General features: G+C 38.4%; 3 protein-coding genes across 4 annotated transcripts; 2 read left to right on the top strand and 1 right to left on the bottom strand.

The window, feature by feature from the left end:
• Positions 1–441: 441 nt before the first annotated feature.
• RB195_017981 (uncharacterized protein) lies at positions 442–741 on the bottom strand (the record flags this gene model as incomplete). Its single annotated transcript, XM_064185200.1, has 1 exon — positions 442–741. One exon carries the CDS (start codon positions 739–741, stop codon positions 442–444), a length of 300 nt encoding a protein of 99 aa, XP_064041081.1.
• Positions 742–6,766: 6,025 nt separating this feature from the next.
• RB195_017980 (uncharacterized protein) lies at positions 6,767–10,599 on the top strand (the record flags this gene model as incomplete). Of its 2 annotated transcripts, XM_064185199.1 has the most annotated exons (5): positions 6,767–6,878; positions 7,060–7,182; positions 8,176–8,312; positions 9,672–9,783; positions 9,848–10,599. In XM_064185199.1, 5 exons carry the CDS (start codon positions 6,767–6,769, stop codon positions 10,597–10,599), a joined length of 1,236 nt encoding a protein of 411 aa, XP_064041080.1. The 2 variants fall into 2 exon arrangements, with proteins under 2 accessions (XP_064041080.1, XP_064041079.1); XM_064185198.1 differs by lacking the exon at positions 9,672–9,783 and having other exon boundaries at positions 9,883–10,599.
• A 1,690-nt stretch (positions 10,600–12,289) lies between these two features.
• RB195_017979 (uncharacterized protein) lies at positions 12,290–18,300 on the top strand (the record flags this gene model as incomplete). The annotated part of the gene is made up of 9 exons (XM_064185197.1): positions 12,290–12,454; positions 14,274–14,369; positions 14,581–14,709; positions 16,185–16,309; positions 16,376–16,505; positions 16,564–16,675; positions 16,745–16,848; positions 17,975–18,061; positions 18,118–18,300. The coding sequence occupies 9 exons, from the start codon at positions 12,290–12,292 to the stop codon at positions 18,298–18,300; spliced, it is 1,131 nt and encodes a 376-aa protein (XP_064041078.1).
• Between the last annotated feature and the right edge of the window lie 136 nt (positions 18,301–18,436).

The raw sequence follows: 18,436 nt of genomic DNA, 5'->3' as shown, positions 1-18,436 counted from the left end.
GCTCCTGAACTGGCAGAAGAGTCAAAGTCTTCTTTCCATGAAAACCCTTCCACCCTTATTTGTTTATTCGTAAATTGTTATCGCTGTTTTTGCGGCAGCTTAATTTCAGTGGCTTGGTAGATCGATTAGACTCCACAAATAATTGCTTAGGTACATTTGTCAATTTGTCAAATTACATTTGTCGTGCATACTCGCTCATAAACCTACACGGTTTTGAAGTGAAGTCGCAGGCGCATCCTTAAGTCGTAGTGCATTTCATTTTTACATGACGTTTATATTTGACCCCTATATAAGCTTTTCATCGTTTGTGTGGTAGTTACATATGTGCATGTGAGAGATAGCAACCGTTTACCAAGCCCCAGCACTTCGATTTCCTCCGCCCGCCCAGAAATAGGCTTGGTGGTTGCCGAATTGCACTAAGGAACGCACGCCTCGCAAATCTTATGCGTGCTTTGTTTTCTGAGGGAATATGAGTGCGGCCGAAGCAATGTTCGAGTCCCGAAGGGCGACTCGATTTCCTTGTGCTTTTGCCTCCAGGCTCTCCTCAGTGTCTGTGTACGTGCTCGAATAGTAGGCGGAGTTCAGCGAAAAGACATTAATTACTCGCACACATTCCTTTCGGACTATTGACATTCTCGATTCTAGCTCAGTGTGTTTCACCTCGAAAGGCACAGCCGAAACAGTTACGAGGAACTGCTTGGCGTTAGTCAGGCGTCCGTCCGAGCCTCTCAGCGCGCCCATTTGTCTCCGCATCACTTGCTGTCCACCTTCGAAATTATTATAAAGTGGTTTGTCTTTGTCGCGGCTGGGTTCGTTCACCTCTTAGACGTAATTCTATGCTCGTGGACGTCGGCTTCTATGTTCTTCTCAGGCTCGATCCACTTTGAGCTATTTAAAAATGTGGAATTCGTAAAGTTTTTCCTTCTCTTCTTCCCGTTCTCTTATAGGTCTCATTCCACAAAAACCTTATCGTAGCAGGCTTCCAAAGAAAAGTTTGCACCTGAATGTCATGAACGTCGTTGCAATTTCTGCTTCTAATGAAAATATCGTTCCTGAAAGAGAGAACGCGAATAATCTCCACCATTAGGGCCTGCTGCTATCAATATTCACTTCACTAAGCTACTCAAAGAAGTAGAATTTTGAGTATGTTATTTTCGTTTGATTTAAGAAATAATTTCCTTATTTTTCTTGAAAAAACCAATTTCATCAAAATAGAGGCCTTCGAGGAAAATCACTTACAGTTTGCATAGAGAATTCACATCCGTTTAGAAGAAAAAAATAGAGTGGAAGGAATAGAGCATGTGTCGATCATCACACTAATTTTTTCATACTGATCGCTTTCTATATCTTTACTGTTAATTTGTGGTCATTTTCCATATGTTGAGATGGTCGCTCGAGGGGTCTAGTCGATATCTACTTATCGTTGCAATAGTGTGCGGTAACTATGCGTTTGTCAAGAAAAATGAAAGATTTTGGCTCAACAAATCGGAACATTTGTATTTAAGAAATTAGTTGTTGATTGGTGGGACAGAGCGGTGTGATAACCGTCATCCATATGTCTCTCTGTTTTTTTATTCTGCTCAACAGATAAGAATCCTCTAGAGAAACTCCTCTATTTTCGTGAAGAATGCTCGTTCGAGAAAATATAAAAACTATCCTTGGCATCTATGCTTGGTTCAGGACGAGCTGCGTCATTTGCGAATCGTTGTTACACGGAAAGAGATCTGTGTGAATTGGATTTGAATTGATCTACTTTTATCTGGGAAATGCTGTGAATTCTCTTAGATACCGTAGCAGTAGCTCACTCAAGGTAGCCTTTTTCCACGGCGGAATTCGATGCTTGCTTGCCGCGAAACTGTTGGCGTTCCCTTACCATCGGATTGTTTGGCCAAGTCGTTGGTGAAGGTCTGCTCGTTCTCCGGATTCCTTAGGCTCGGCGGCCGTCCAAAAACAGCGCTTCCGAAAGCCGGCCAAAATTTATTATACACGCCACTGCAATCATTGTGCAAAAGTGCATTAGTATCCACGTAGGTGAAGTTATGGAGATTGCCGAGACCTTACTCGATAGTGGTAGACACCTGACATCTCATCACAACTCTATTATTCTGTCCAAAAAATTTAGCATCCTTACTACGAATCGCTTGTGATTTTCTCTCTCCGCAGTTCTGTTAAATTCCCAAATATGGACCTTACGTTGTTAATTTTTCTATTTCTTATCATTTCGCACTCAGAAAGAATGAAATAAAACAAACAGACAAAAATGTATAAAAGTGCTACGATTTTTATAGAAAGGAGATAAAAAAGTCGCCTACTTTGCATCATTGGGTAATCATTTCATTTTAAAGCTACATACTTAGGTTTATTAGGTTTTTTGCTCACATTATTTCAAGGACACGAGCAGAACTTTTTTCTTTGCTAATTTTTAATTGGTCAATAGTTACTCTCAGTCGATCTCCTTGTTTTTGAATGTTATGTTTTATTAATCGTTGAGAACAGTTCGAATTCACTATATTTATCAACGCTTCATCAGCGAATTATTCGTCCTAGAATTATTCGATTTTTTGAGGATTGTCCTCACATTCATCCACATGGCCTACATAGAATTAAACTTCCGCTGTCTCCACATTTCTAGTAGAAACGCTGTTTTGTCAAAACTTATGTATATGTGTGTATATATATCCAGATATAGATATAGGTGTAGATATAAATATAGATATAGATGTAGATATTGGTTTTCTTGAAGCAAACACCAACAAAAAAAACTAGGTAGACTTTCGTTCGGATTTCACTGTTAGTTGTTGTTTAGCGCTACTGCACTGAGGCAGTGTTAGGCTAATGCAATCTTCATGGAACAAACATCCGGTTTTACTGAAAACTATCACATAAACTATCACTACAGAGAGCATAATTGTTGTTCATTGATCTTAATGATGTTGATCCATTTAATTACCATACTGAACGCTCTCCTAGGTAACGCCGGACCAGATTTTTGCTACAGAATTGAATTTTTCTTTTCTTAATAACGTTTTTTCTCGCTCTTATTTTAAATTTAAACCCTGTGTGAAAGGTTTAATAATTTTTTCCCCTAAAATGGGCAGTACTTCACTTAGATAGTACTCAAACCTGATTTTACACCTATTCTCGTTCGGCACCGCTACCACTTGAAAACATTACTTGAATATTAGATATCTCGGCCTTTTTCCAGCAATTAACAAAGAATGATGTAAAATGGCGTGAATGTCATCAGCATACTGACAAAATCAAGGTTCTACCCCAAATCACGTTAACTGTTAACGACTATCTAAAGAGCTGTTTACAGCTACTATCCAAATAGTTGTTTCCAATTCCTGATGGAAAGATGTCACCAGCCTGAGACAACGTGCAGCGGAATTCACAGGAATTAAATGCAACACATGCAGTTACCGCGGCTATGAAACGGCTCACTACGTCTCATTCACTTTTGGACAAATTCATTCCGGCAAATAATATTCCTCTCTTCTTTACCGCCGCAGCATCGAAGCTTTTCTCGACTTCTTTCCCAACAGTTAATCTACAGCGGTGTGATACTGCCAAATAACGTAAAGGGGTGAGAATCACCTGTCAGACCTCGTGAACAAGTAGCTCCTACTAAATCTGGTTTCAGTACGCATGCATATAATTCCTGAACAAATCATCTGGGAAGCCTGATGAGTGTAAAGTATGTAAGGTAATGTAAGGCAGAAGGGGACACACGAAGGAGTACATTCCGGTGAATCGCCACGCAGACAAACCGTCTCACTTTATTTTACGGCTTTCTTGCGTTGGCGCACTATGACGTCGTGGGATGCGTTCTACCACCTTCTATCCCCAGCATCCCTAACTGAAGCCGTCGGATGCGTGCCACACACATTCTATCGCTTTCTGGCGCAGCCGCACCAATGTGAGCCCCAAGAAGCGGGAAGATGGTGTGGACCCGTGCCACCATATCCATCTCCCATCTGACACTGATGCATCTGTCTGACGCTGTAAAATCCGTAAACCCATCTTGTTACTTTCCAGCGTGCGGGCCCTTCTGGAGCTGGCGCACCACCTCAGCATTGTAGAATTAGTTTCACTGCCTCCTCACGCCAACACGATCACTTCACGTCGTAGACTCGTCCCACTCCGACCTTTCTGTTTCGGGGCAAAAACTTGTTGTTATGTTAAGGATGTCACTTCAAACACGACAATAAAAGTAGAAGTGGAGATTTGTTGTACTTTCAGTCTACTCATTTTTTTCGACAACAATGTGAAAAAAGGAGCAGTGGAAAGTTTGTAGTTCTTAACAAAAAAGAACAAAAACATATCTTAAAAAACTAGCAAAAGTAATCTACATAGAAAAATCAGCAACGAAACCGGCTGTTTGTACAAATGTTGATAAAGATAAAACAAACGCATAACAAACTTTAACACTTAATTTTTTTGTCATGTTTAGGATGAGCTCTTGAACATCACGACATATCTTCTCTGGAAAAAGTGGTGTGTTCCGTGGGTAAATCTTGCGAAAAAAAAGTCGTCATGAATGATATTTGCTAGATAAGATTCAAAAATTGCAGATTTTCGGGTTTTTTAGTTCTGCAAGAGGAAGGTACTCCACTTTTGAAAACATCAAAAAATTGCTCTCATTAGCTTGCATCATCAAGTGTTTCATATCCTTTCATACAGCTATTGGCAATGCCTCAGTGGAAGTATGCTCGCCTGTCAGGTGGGTGGCGTTCGTTCGGTTCCTGCTGATACAAACTATTCCATTATTGTGGAGTGTTTTCGTGACACTCAGACAAACGCACATACACACACGGATTGAATGCTTGTCATTATATAGCATGATTATTTGTTATTAATTCATCACTTAAAATGCACTTTTCCTCACCTTTTCCAACTGTTTATTCCCTTTACATTTAATACAGTGAAACACACAAACGAAATAGAATGCTATTCTTAAAGTCAAAGTTCTTCCTAATCATCGAAATTAGGTGTTTCCTCACCGTTCGTTTCAAATCGGGCCGATTTGTTGAGTCATTTTTTAATTAGGGGCGGTGAAGAGCCTTCATCCATTATGTTTGAAAATTTTTGAATAGAAGATATCCTACCAAGGAATATATATATATATATATATATTATATATATTCACGGATTCTGTAACAACCTCGTCATTTGCAAGTTGTTGCTGTTTCATCTCGTCCGTGCTCTATGCTGTGCTGGATTATAGCTCATCACATGATAGAGAAGAATACATGAGCTTTGCCTAAGTTTGAGCTGATTTTGTTTTCTCTCCTTATTGAAATTATCTTACTTTCCGTTTATTCCGGTTCCTTTGGAGATGAAAATTGTGCCGTGAGAAAGACTCAATTTCCTCTACTCTTTAATCAGCCTGTGCCAAAAGGAGTGTGCTTACTGCATTCAAAGATTTGCCCCATTGAATTTGAGGCAATGACAATAGATTGTTGAGTAGAAAATAAAAGATCTAATGGCCCAAACTGTAAGCGAACTACATTCTAGAAGACACAATCACAAAGAATTCAGGCAACTGAGCGAAAAAAAAAATCCTTGCTTGGTCACTGACAAGCTCAAAATAAAATGCAAACTAACTAAAGTGGAATGAGACCGAATCAAAGTATTTATTTATGAACTGGTCAAATAATCCGTTTTTTCCAGCTGATCTAAATTTTAATTGCATTTTTCTTCGCAAAGGGAATGTCTAGTCATTAAAAATTGAGTAGGTGGAAAGTATCGCATTACTTATGAAACTGACCAATGCATAGCGAGCGCTTCGCGAACGTTACTCATAACTTGTGTGTAACTGAATCCTTAGCTCTTAACCTACTACATATGGCAGATGAATGACTCTACTCTAACCAAACCAATCCCTTTTCAATCGTTGTAGCTAATAAATTCGATCCTTTTCTGCTGCCTCACACATCTACTCCACTGAACCAGTTCTGCCCCTACAGCTTATGCGGAAAATTTCAGCGTGTTCAGTTGAGAATTCACTCGACTACAGCTCACTACTCTTATAAGTCTAGTGTGAGAGTTGCTGCCTCAGGAAATCACCAATTTGTTGACATTTCTCGAATAATTATTTTATTGCATTTGTCATTCGATTTTTGATACCTTAGAGTTTATGTCTTTGGTGATGATGGGAAGTCGTTGGATTCTTGAATGTGCAAACAAATTTTATATATATATATATATATATATATATATAGCCTATAAATAAAAATATATACGAAATAAAAAAAACAAAATATAAATAAATATAAAAAATGGTCGCTTAAAATCGAAAAAATTTTGTGGAGATAACGACACTAGCTATAGCTATGGAGAACTACTATTTTTCTCCGCAATTCTTTCCTGGAAAAGTAGTATCTGGAAAAGTGTCGCTTCAAAGATGCACGTTGTTTTTGTCTAAATTTTACAATTAATTCGATGAGTCTTCGCTAATCGTTCAACACTACTATGGCTTCTGTTTTCTTTTTTTTTTGAATTTGCTGCATATTTTTGAACAAACATAGAGATTTTGTGCTCAAATGTGTGTCCGCTCACTTGATAGGAAATCTCTTCGCTAACATTCAAGTTCATGTCTGTATAAGGAATTATTTTCAATATCGATCAACCAATTTTCTAGAAAAGCACCTCGTCTTTGTTTGTTTAACGTCATATTCGGCCAGCAAAGCATCATGTTTCGAATGTGTACTTAGTTGCAGGCAACATAGGCTTGTGAAGGGTTCCCCTGAGACCCTTCCCTCCAATGGACTACATTTCAAGTTTCGATATTCGTCTTCCGAAAGAAATTTACTATGCTGGTGAGAAAATCACTGGCACCGTGCTTCTGGAAAACACAGAAAATATAAAAATAAAGGGTTTGTTCCTTCTTTCTTTTCTGCTATGTAATTTTTCGAGGCGAAGCGCTCTCAGAGCGCAACAATAAGCGCACGCTACAAATGGTTCATTTTCGCCGCTATTCATGTTTCCAATCATTGCCGCCGTTGACGAGAAGCGGCGACCTCAGATTGGATTCGATATGGCTTTGAAAAATTTCAGGAATCCGAGTATTGCTTCGTGGGAAGGTTCACGCTACGTTGAAAGTGGTGAAGTCTGGGGAAAGGAGAACAATAAAGGACGACCAATATGTCCTGGATGAGAAAATGCTCATCTGGGGAAAAGGTTAGTGTGTTCGTAGAAATATGCTCTTTTTGATGCACAAGCACAATAAAGAAAGGATTCTCGTTGACCCCGGCAATGTTGGTCAAACTCAGCGTTTTCATGCTGCAGATCCGTCCTTTTTCTTCTTCTCGAGGTTGATTTTCCCCTTTTTAGCAGACACCTCCACTTACGTCTTTGTTTTTCGAATGTTTCTGTGCATTTAAAGGTCTTATCAACACTACTGGTTTTTCCACGTAGAAATAATAGATCTGCCACAAATGTAGCGCAGAAACACAGACAAATGAAAATGGAACAAGACAAAATTGCAGAAGGCGTTAGCTACTGTAAAGTACTACTGTCTGAAGCGCAGAGTTTTGTTGAGCGCAAAAATTCACTTCATTCAACAAGAATATGCTCAAGAAATGTAGACTTTATTTCACTGATACCAGACTTTTGATCAACATGGCATCAGCCCGCTTTGCTCATCGGATCAGGATTGCGACCAAAGACCGAGTGATCCGAACGTTCATCTTCGCGAAAGCGATAATTTGTTTTAAAAATGTCGTTATCGGAAGTGGAAAGAGATTATGTGATAAATGACAAGCACCTGCAATCCTGCACCATCCAAAGGCAGCACCAAAGCCCTAACTCATCAAAATACCAGTTAAGAGTTCCGAAGAATGATCCCTCCGCAGCGTCGTAGAACAGCAGAAAATGATGTACACAGGACTTCCTTCAAAATTCTCCCACAAAAAAACCTAATTTTCATCGACTTGCTGGGAATTTTTGGAAATCGGACAATTTTACAAATAATGGTCTGGAGTTGCTGGTAATCAAATCGAAACTGAAGTTTGAAACTTTTGATCATTATAAATAATTTAAATATCGAAAGTTTTCTCCTTTGGAGTCCAAAAACAATTAACTCCAGTCACTATTTTTATTCGGATTTTATTTGTTTGCCTTTTAAAAGATTTCAAGAGCTCACAAACAAAATCTATTAACGACATATTTCAGACAAAACCGATGAATCCGAGGTTATTCCGATTTTGGCAAGAGGATTGCACCAATTCCCGTTTGCATTCGATTTGCCGCAAAGTACCCTTCCATGTTCACTCGAAAGCCGGCATGGAACGATTCGTTACTATATCAAGGTGTGTAATCTGATGGAGTTGTTTACATTCAGATGAATCCCTTTTGCCTTGCTCATGCAAAGAGGAAGTCTTATTTCCGAATAAACATATATGAGTGATAGCATACTTACGCGCAGTAAATATAAATACGAATCCGAAGCGGCGAATTACAGTGGTATTTCTGAGAAGAGATTCCAAAAGTTACTGCTGTCAACAAAATCAATCATCATGGAAAGTCTACGTCATTTATCTCGCGCTGAGTTTCACACTCACGTACCACGAACAGCTCCTAACTTTTAAAATCGGAGGAGGAACTGCAGGTTGATTGAAGAAAACAACGAGATGACTCCTATTACCGGGAACGTCTCCGGCACATACACCCTGTACGCATGTGTTCCAGTCTATTGCCGACGTGCAAACTTCAAATTGGGGGCAACACAATGTAGGTTGAGGATGCGAATTATTTGTCATTGAAAGGAGGTGTGAATTTATTAGATAGAAATGCCTGCAATAGTTACGATCAATAATATATCTAGAGCCTATTCGCATCTACAGAGGACCATGAGATTTTCATGATTATGTTAGCAAAATAGTGAGGTCCCTAATTTTCAGCAATTAGAAAATAATCCAAGATTTTTTTTGACAAACCTCCAATTTGCATGAAAAGATGAGTCAGTGTTGATACCAATGTTCATTTTTGCTAATAAGAACAAATAGCAAAAGCGTAACCATTGTCCTATTTTACGGTTCTTGGTGCTGTTTTAATTCTGGACTAGAAAACAGGTTAAACATTTGCAAAGCTCTGCATAGTCTCAGAGGGTCTCAGATTGGTCTCTTGCTCAATTTCATCTGAGGCCAACCAAGCCTTTCACTCTCCTGAGTCGAGAAATTCGTGATTTCGTGATTTTTTTGTGATTTTTTTTCACTGGCAAATTCTATTTACTATATGGCCTCGTGGTTTTCGCAAACGATTTATTCTGGAGAATAATCTAAAGTCTTCTGAATGCGTGACTAGTTGAAATTGAAATGTCGAAATTTTCAAGTGAGATCTCTCTTGCATTAAACATTAAAGTTGCTTAGTCCCAAAAAAATGAACTTCCTCCACAACGGGTTGCCGCCTAATAGTGTCGTGGAGGTGAATCTGGGATTCGAGCTGCGATGTACACAGAGGTACTTCTTTTGGCAAAGTCTCCCAATCTAAGAAGGAGGTCGACACCTTTGACATTTGCGGAATCGGAAGTTTAGCTTAAAGTCGGTCTTTGCTAAGATTCACCACCGTCTTGTCTTAGAAAAATTCGCAGGGTGGCCCCCTGATCCGTATAGGTTGAGCAACGACATGTGGTGAAAGCTAAGCTCGCCATTGCAGGGTGCTCAGTTTAGGGAAAAGTCTCCTTGCCTCTCCATCATACGCTGCCTCAGTACCGTACACACCAAGCCTTGCCATCTCAGACATCGGACGGTATGGCGTCCGAGACGATCAAGTTTCAGCTTGGTCAGGACGTCTTGAGTCTGGACCAAGGCGACACACGCGCGAGTAGCCATAGAAACTGTGTCAGACGTTGTGCTTACAACGCCAGAACAGTGTTCACAGACGCCACCTGTATGCCCTTCTCGGAGTTGCACAGATCAAATCTCACGTGATGCTCTGCAGGAGACCAAGTGCAGAAGGAGCGACGCACGACAGATGAATAACGCTACATTCGTCATTCGTGGAGAGAAGACTCCTTTGGTTTTGTTGTGCACCCGTCTGTCACCCACCTTATCGATTCTCACATCCTGTAAACTCGCTTGGCCATTCCTCACCTCCGTTCTCTGCGCAAAAAAAAACTGCTACTCAGCAGCAGCTGATGATTCCGAATGGGACGCGTTTTACGAGGAACAGCAGAACATGATCCGCAGTGAGAAGTCCTTCTACAAATTCGTAGTCGGAGACTTCAATGCAAAACTAGACAAGGCTACAGAAGAGGAATACATGATCGGAAAATTTGGACCAAGAGTTCGAAACGAAAGTGGCAATCGTCTCGCTGAGCTGTTGTCCGCCCTTCGCCTCTTCTATAGGAATTCTCTTTTCAACTACCTACTCACAAAGCGGGGGTGGAGTCTACGTGCCGTCTCGGTAGTACCATCCTTCTTTAGTGGTTCTGATCATCATCTCCTTTGTGCGAAAATACGATTTAGCCACATGATGGAAAAGAACATTTGCTATCGGCAACGAAGGAGAAAGGAAGTTGTCTACAACGATTGCGTATTCGAGGACTCCTTGTCCCAACGTGACTGGCACATCGAGGAAGACCCAAACGTGGACTGATGATGCTCAGAAGACCGCGAGCCTGTGCTGAACGCGTCTCGAACCCGCGTAGGACAATCTTAGATCGAACTTCGAAGACTATCACGAAACTTTTGGAAAGAAGAAGGACTATGAAGTTTGATCCGAATGCATCGCACTTTAAACGGTAAGTAGCAAAAAACATTAGCTGGAGAAAAGCGTTGCAGAAGGATCTTTCGAAATACAGACAGAAGAAGATTCTGGAAGCAGAACAAAGAAGGGCGAGTCTGAAAAAGTGTCGTAACCTCCTCGATTATAATATTCTACTTACAGCCTTGCTGAGTCGAGACGGGATTCCCACTTCTTCTTCTCGTGAGATGGAAATCATCACGAAGAAGTTCTACTCGAACATTTCCGTTCGTCAACTGCTGTATCAACCCCGACTATTTCCACTGGCGAAGTCCCGTCACAGATTATCTCTTTCGTAGCAAGAGCACAAAATCTTGCACAGCTCCCTTACTTAACTTTATATAAGCAGACTATAAGCACCTGGCAATCCACTGCGTGTAATTGTAGGTGAGGGCATCCTATCTTGAGAAGGAAACGATCCAAAATCAGTGGATGAACTCGCGGCCCGTTCTTATGTATAAGAAAAGTGATGGAAAGGACGCTCGGAACTGCTGTTCGATATGCTTCCTGAGCATCTTGTACAGAGTATTCACCAAGATCCCTGGGCGCATAGAATGACGGAGCAGAACCTCAAGAACAAGCTAGATTTCGTCGGGGTTTTGGAGGCATGTACAACCGTGTTAAGGAGCATAAATGTTTGCCGGGAATATCCTCTGTCCCTTATTCTAACCTTCGTAAACTATGAGAAAACCTTCGACAGCGTTGAAACGTATCCAGTACTGTCAGTATTTGTTGATAAAGGTGTGGACGCGTCGTATGTGACGACATTAGCTAATTGATACGATTGACGCACCATCAACATACATTTTTTCCACCGCACCCTTACCATACACATTTGAGAAGGGGTACGTTAAGGCGATACTATATCGCCGAAGCTGTTCACTGCTGCATTACAATGGATAACAAAATCACTCTTTTGGAAAGGAGTGGGCAAACGTGTTGCCTGGAGATTTTTGAACCTTCGTTTTGCAGACATCATCTTTGTGTTTTTGAGAAGTATCGATGAAATAGAAACGATCCTTGAGGAACTGAGCCACTCAGGGTACAGAATAGAACTGCGAATAAACAGAAACAGCTCACAAATGGGTCTACTGCGAGGACGGAGGAGTACAACTGGAAGGTTCACAAATCGTAAAACTTTGTCATACGTCCACATTAGACGTTCTATGAATACGGAAACAGACTTGAAGGGAGAACTGAATAGAAGGCGAGAGCAGAGTGGGCAGCATTCGCACCTGTCAAGGAAGCACGTCACGGACCACCTGGCGGACCAAGATTTACGTGCCCAACTGTTCGACTCGGTAGTTATTCCAGCACACTGTCGCGCAGCGGAGACTGAGAAGCTACTCACTACCCGTAGAGCCGTTGAGAGTTATCTTTGTAAGTTTAAGTGGCGCACACAACATCAAGCTGGTCTTCGAAGCTGCGAGTAAAAAAATGTCAAGTCTTAGCGACCCAGCTAAACATACATCGAAAGCAAAGCATAGGTGGGCCTGTCACATTATGAGAAGAATCGACGATATGCCGTCTACGAGATAAGGTGATGTTTCGCCGCACGCTTGCATCTACTGATTGCTCACCTGGATACGGCTCAAGAACGTCGTTAGCGTCACTCACGAAACTTGAGAACGTCTTGGATGACATTGGCGAGGAAATGAAAAGAGTGGAAAAGATGCTAGGGTCTGCACGTCCATTGAAGACAGGCCATGTAAGTATCTAAGTAAGTAAGAATGCACTTTGCACCAAATTTTCGCTGAAGTACTTAGCACTGTGCATTGGTAGTTTGCCCTCATCATATGTGCCTCTTTTAAAAGCAGTTCAAAGTGCATGAATTAGTCTTTGATCGATGAAATTACCCCAACTTTTTTTAATTTTTGGCTAATATTGGTAAGTAGAACTGGAATATAGTTCGATACGTATGGCTTAGTGATAACGCCAAGTATAGCGGCATTCATGTAACGTCATCTATTCTATTCAAATGAGTGAAATAATTATTCGATTTCGAATAAGTTTGACAGGGTGCACAACAGACATTCCACTGATACAAGGCAAAAGGAGGAGGTGTAGCGTGTGGAGCGTTGAACGGGAAGGCGGCTGACGCGTCGCTTTCACTTGGTTGAACACATCTTCACAATGTTCACTTGGTTTGGGGACCATCGTATGTATGTAGAAAAATTTAAGCGCATCTCTTAGCGAATTTTTGCCCGCTCAAAATATAGCCACAAAAAAGCCTCTAAATTTCTCAACATCGGTCCAACAATGCTAAAGAAAAACTTGTTGTTAACGACGGCATGCACAAGTCAAGCCGTCTCACTAACCGATAACTGAAATTTTCAAAGAGATTTTATTATTATAATTCACTATAAGTGTGGTGTTCTCACTCCATTTGATTAATTCTTTTTTCATTCAACTTCGATACTTTATCTCATTCCCGCGTTGCTTAGTGAGACGGTAAGACGCGCCCTTCGCGCCATTTAATATTTCACTGTTAACTCATTTTTCCTCTCATCCATTCCTTCTAGGAAATAATTAAGTTAATTGTTTTTAATGATACCCACATAAGGGAAGTTTTGAGATTTTTAGTGATAAGTTTTCATCCAATTTACGACAATATCACTGTGAACAACATCTTCAATATCTGTCACACTTTATGCAATTCAGAATATCTTTCGCTTTGTTCGATAACTAATAAATGATCTAGTAGTGGACCGTCCTTTCTTGAATCGTCTTCTTCTGAATTTAAATGGGATAACTACTTTGAAATTAGTTTAAAAAAAACCGTTGTAACCATCACTGTCAGGTTTCATGGACGTCGCGGAAGAAATGAATTGCGATAGCAAAACAAAGAAGTCGACGTTTATTTTAATTTCTGTTTTCATTGTTTTTGAATTGCTGATATTTTGGAGGCATCCATCCTTGCATCACGCAATTTCTGCTTTACTGTGGTTCAATCCCATCCCCACTAGCTTCGATTCTGCACGGACAAAATGGGCCGAAATGAGAGGAGAAGGAAATGAGGAGAAACATACGAGGTCCTATTTGGAATGTTAAATCATCTAGAATTATACTCAAAACATTGATGGACGGATGTGAGTAAACGCGCAGGCGACTGTTTTGAGGAAGTACAATCCTTTTATTGAAATTAAGTCATGTTATGTTATCCTGGAAAAAGATGCGAAGGTTTCAAATGCAAAATTTAGATTTATTTTCTAGAATTCGCTTATGAGTTAGGGAGAGAACCCGTTCTACAAGTTAGTAACGTGGATTGTAAAAGAAGCGGAAATGAATAAAAGGAAATAATAATGAAATGAATAATATAATAAATAATAAATAATAGTCGACTTATTTATTTATTTTCTCTACGAGAAAAAACTAACAAAGAAGCAAAAAGATCGGTTATTTTTTGAAAAAAAAAATTGAAAATTCGTCTTGACTCAACTAACAATTGATAGTTTCAACTACTGTAATTATTATCGACAATGTTAACAATTTTAATACACTAGTCCAGTAATGTATCATATTTGCAGGTAATTATTGACATTCCTTATGCGTCATCTCCTCAAGGCATCAAATACTTTACTGTTATTGGTCCACACATTGATTGCATGGAAGAGAAGTACCTGGTTTGTTTCAATCTTCCCACCTTTATGAAACTAAATAGGTTTTATTTCCTTACATATCCTAGTCATAATTCTACTTGTTGCTGTTGTTTGCCGTTGAGGAAATAAGGACCAGAGAAAATAAAACGAAAAGTATTTTGACGTTGGGCAATAACAAATATATATTTCTTCGCTAAAGATGAGTTGAGAATCCTAAATAACACGTTGGATTCAGAGTCCTCTTTCCGGACAGGACCGCAAGACGACCTGCTGTTGGTGCTGCAGGCGAGGTGCTCTAGCATTAAGAGTGGTGCTTGATCGTACTGCTTATGTATGCGGGGAGAACATTCGAGTCAGAGCACAGGTAGCGTAGTTGTCACTATACATTTAACATAATTCAGTAGAAACTAACTTCATATAAATATAAATAGCGTAGAAGATTAAGGCAGCTGGTATAGGTAAATTCAAAATATAGGCAGCTGTGGATCAACATTATTACATTTGAATACGAGTTAATCGTCTGGATAATATGTGAATCCCGACGAATATAACATTCAGTTTTCTCTATTCTTTCTTTACTATTGAAAAGAAAGTACCTTTTCGAAAGAATTCATGCTTTTTTTAATACCAACGAGGTTTTGCGAAACTTTATTACTGACCTGCCCTTTCGACAGCTTCGTCTTTATCGAAGGCTTGAAAATGGTTCGAGATCTTTGGTACTATGCACATCCCATCAAACTCTTCCGCTTTCCTTGCAAAGTCTCGATTCCTCTTAACGCCACGAATAACTCCAAAAGGAAAATCAAATTGACCAGTCTCACCTCCCGCTAGAAGGGCTGGTGAGCCACCGCGTTCACACAGATTGTCATCAAGGCGAATGATATCTACGCACTGTCCAGTATCCTTAAGTAATGATGTCCGGATAGTGTTAAGATGCTGCATGTCGGCTATAAGATTGTCCCAAATGCAGTAGGAAATGAAGGGTTTGAAAATTTCCAAAAAACCATTGAAACCGTTGATACCATTTCCAGGCCTTCGATAAAGACAAAGTTCTCGAAACTTCAGGAAAATAAGAAATTTCAGCAAAACATCGTAGCCTGTAAAAAGGGCATAAATACAGTTCTGTGGAATTCTTTTCCAAAGAAATGCTGAGAAAATTCTTTCGATGGACGATTTGAAATACATGTTCCAAGAACTCTGAGAGGGAGCGGGAGTGAACTCGCTCATGTCGTCTCGGAACTGTCCGCCGACACAGGTCCGGAAACACCCCCTACTCCCCTATACTCCTCAATGCTACTTCTTCTCCATAGTCTTCTTCGGTACTCCATGTTTCTTCCTCACACTCCTGCGTACATTCTTGGGAAGACGATGAGCGATAAGTGATTTTGATTACTTATCGCTAAGTGATTACTTTTCATTGTTAAGAAAATTGTGGGGAAGATATGATGAGAATTCGGTCAACATAGAATGTTAGAATTCAGAATTGGCTTCTATGTTTCAAGGGACTTCTATTTTTTATTTCTATTTTGCAATGAGGATAAAAAATGTCTCGTAATACAGCAACACTTTGAATATGTCATTTGAAAGAAATTCAGAAAGCTGGAATAGTTTTCTTTTGTTTAGAAGATGAGTTTTACAATTTTATTAATTATTATTGATAAAAAATTATTATTATTATTTTAATTATAAATAATAACAATTATTATTATTAATTTTAATTCTTAAATCTCTAGTTCTCAGTCATAAAGGTGCAGTCTATTTTTTTGAGACTTTTCTTAGATAAAAAACATCTTTGCAATTTCTAGTAGATTTTCTGAAATTTAATTCTGTGTTCTTAAGGTAGAGAATCGACAATCCACCCAACAACTGATCTCAATCAAATTGATCCAACACGTCGAGTTCTTTATCGACAAAGGCGTTCTAGGAGAGAGCAAGGCGGTCACATGCGTGGTTTTTGACCACAAGTAGGTCTTCGAAAAAATTCACTGACGCAATTTTTTATTGTAATTCTTGTACCTATACTTATTTAGATCGCCTTCCATCACTCCTAATTCACAAGGGAAATACGACTCAACTTTGGAGCAACCTATACGTTTACCGGTGGTACCGCCTACGCTCATAGGAATTTGTCGTCTTCTGCAAATATACTACATCCTCCGGGTAGATCGTACTGTCTTCATTTTACAATGTTTGACTCCTCAAAAATGTTTCTACATAGATATGTCTTGTTGATGAAAAAGGAAACGAAAGTCTTCATTTGGAGTTCCCACTGACAGTCGCTACCGTACCCTATCGGATACCCAACGCACCACAACCGCCGATTGAATACGGTATGCGATCTGAGTTTGAGTAGTAGTAGAACAAAAAAGTAGATATTATTCTGAATTTCCACTACCTAGATTTCTGTGCGAACCACGTGGAAGGGGGAAAATACGTATCTCCGGAGTTCAGACTTGGACAAGTGTATGATGGCGAGATTAACGAAGAATGTAGAGAGGAAGAGGTGTGTTTATGTTTAATACATACCTTGTTCTTTCGAAGAGGTTTACTAACAAATTTAATTATAACTCAAAATATTAAATACCAATTGAGCTAAATTGAATTTACTTTCATAATCTTAGAAAGTTCCAAGACTATGTTAACAAAAAGTGATTCCGACACACAGGTGGTCCCCGATGTCCTCCGGATGCTATTCGCTACGTTTTGAGGTAATATTGTGTAATAATGGAACGAAATAACAGAGCAATATGAACGATAAATAGGAAATGAAACGAAAGCAATAACGCATAGTATGTTTACGATATAATAATAATAATAATAATAATAATAATAATAATAATAATAATAATAATAATAATAATAATAATAATAATAATAATAATAATAATAATAATAATAATAATAATAATAATAATAATAATAATAATAATAATAATAATAATAATAATAATAATAATAATAATAATAATAATAATAATAATAATAATAATAATAATAATAATAATAATAATAATAATAATAATAATAATAATAATAATAATAATAATAATAATAATAATAATAATAATAATAATAATAATAATAATAATAATAATAATAATAATAATAATAATAATAATAATAATAATAATAATAATAATAATAATAATAATAATAATAATAATAATAATAATAATTAATAATATATATAATAATATAATAATAATAATATAATAATAATAATAATAATAATAATAATAATAATAATAATAATAATAATAATAATAATAATAATAATAATATAACAATATATAATAATATAATATAATATAATAATATATAATAATAATATAATAATAATAATAATATATAATAATATATAATATAATAATAATAATAATAATAATAATAATAATAATAATAATAATAATAATAATAATAATAATAATAATAATAATAATAATAAAGTGGACCTTACAACAGAAGTCTTGTTCCGTCATTCCGCCAGTTTGCAAGCCAACAACAGTAGTAAAATTTTGGATACATATAAACGAAGTAGGTGTTTATGGAGATAGTGGAGTAAATCAAGCATCTACCGTATTTGGTAAGAAATCATACAGAGATTATACAAATGAAATACATGTTTATAGATAGTCTTGTATCGTCCAGTGTATGCGAGATTGGCAGAACGACGAATTGTTTCTCCACATCCAACGAAAGAGCTTCGCTCTGGATCGGTGAGTCTCCTCTCCCAATCATCAACGGCAAAGTGACCACTCAATCAGTTTTCCAGTTCACTCGCATTGCGGACAGCAGTCAGTCAATGATCACCGAATCGAACGGAAGACGTCGCAGCATTATCATCTCCTCTCCAGTAATGAACGAGCAACGAGAAACGAGGCTTCATTCACAGTTGAGCCTAAAAATGGAGGGAGACGACGACGTCACCAACCCTCTGATCGGGAAAATTGCCTGAATATCCGCTGCGGAATTGTCCCTTACTCTTCTCATGCAATGGATTTCAATGTGCCTTGTACGTCAAGCTCTTCTTGTAGAGACTATAAGGGCCATCTGTGGTGATGTATTTCAAATCAGCACATCGACGTAAAATT

Source organism: Necator americanus, chromosome II (assembly GCF_031761385.1).
Source record: "Necator americanus strain Aroian chromosome II, whole genome shotgun sequence".
In the NCBI taxonomy this organism is placed as follows: domain Eukaryota; kingdom Metazoa; phylum Nematoda; class Chromadorea; order Rhabditida; family Ancylostomatidae; genus Necator; species Necator americanus.
This window is presented reverse-complemented; position numbering and strand designations above follow the sequence as displayed.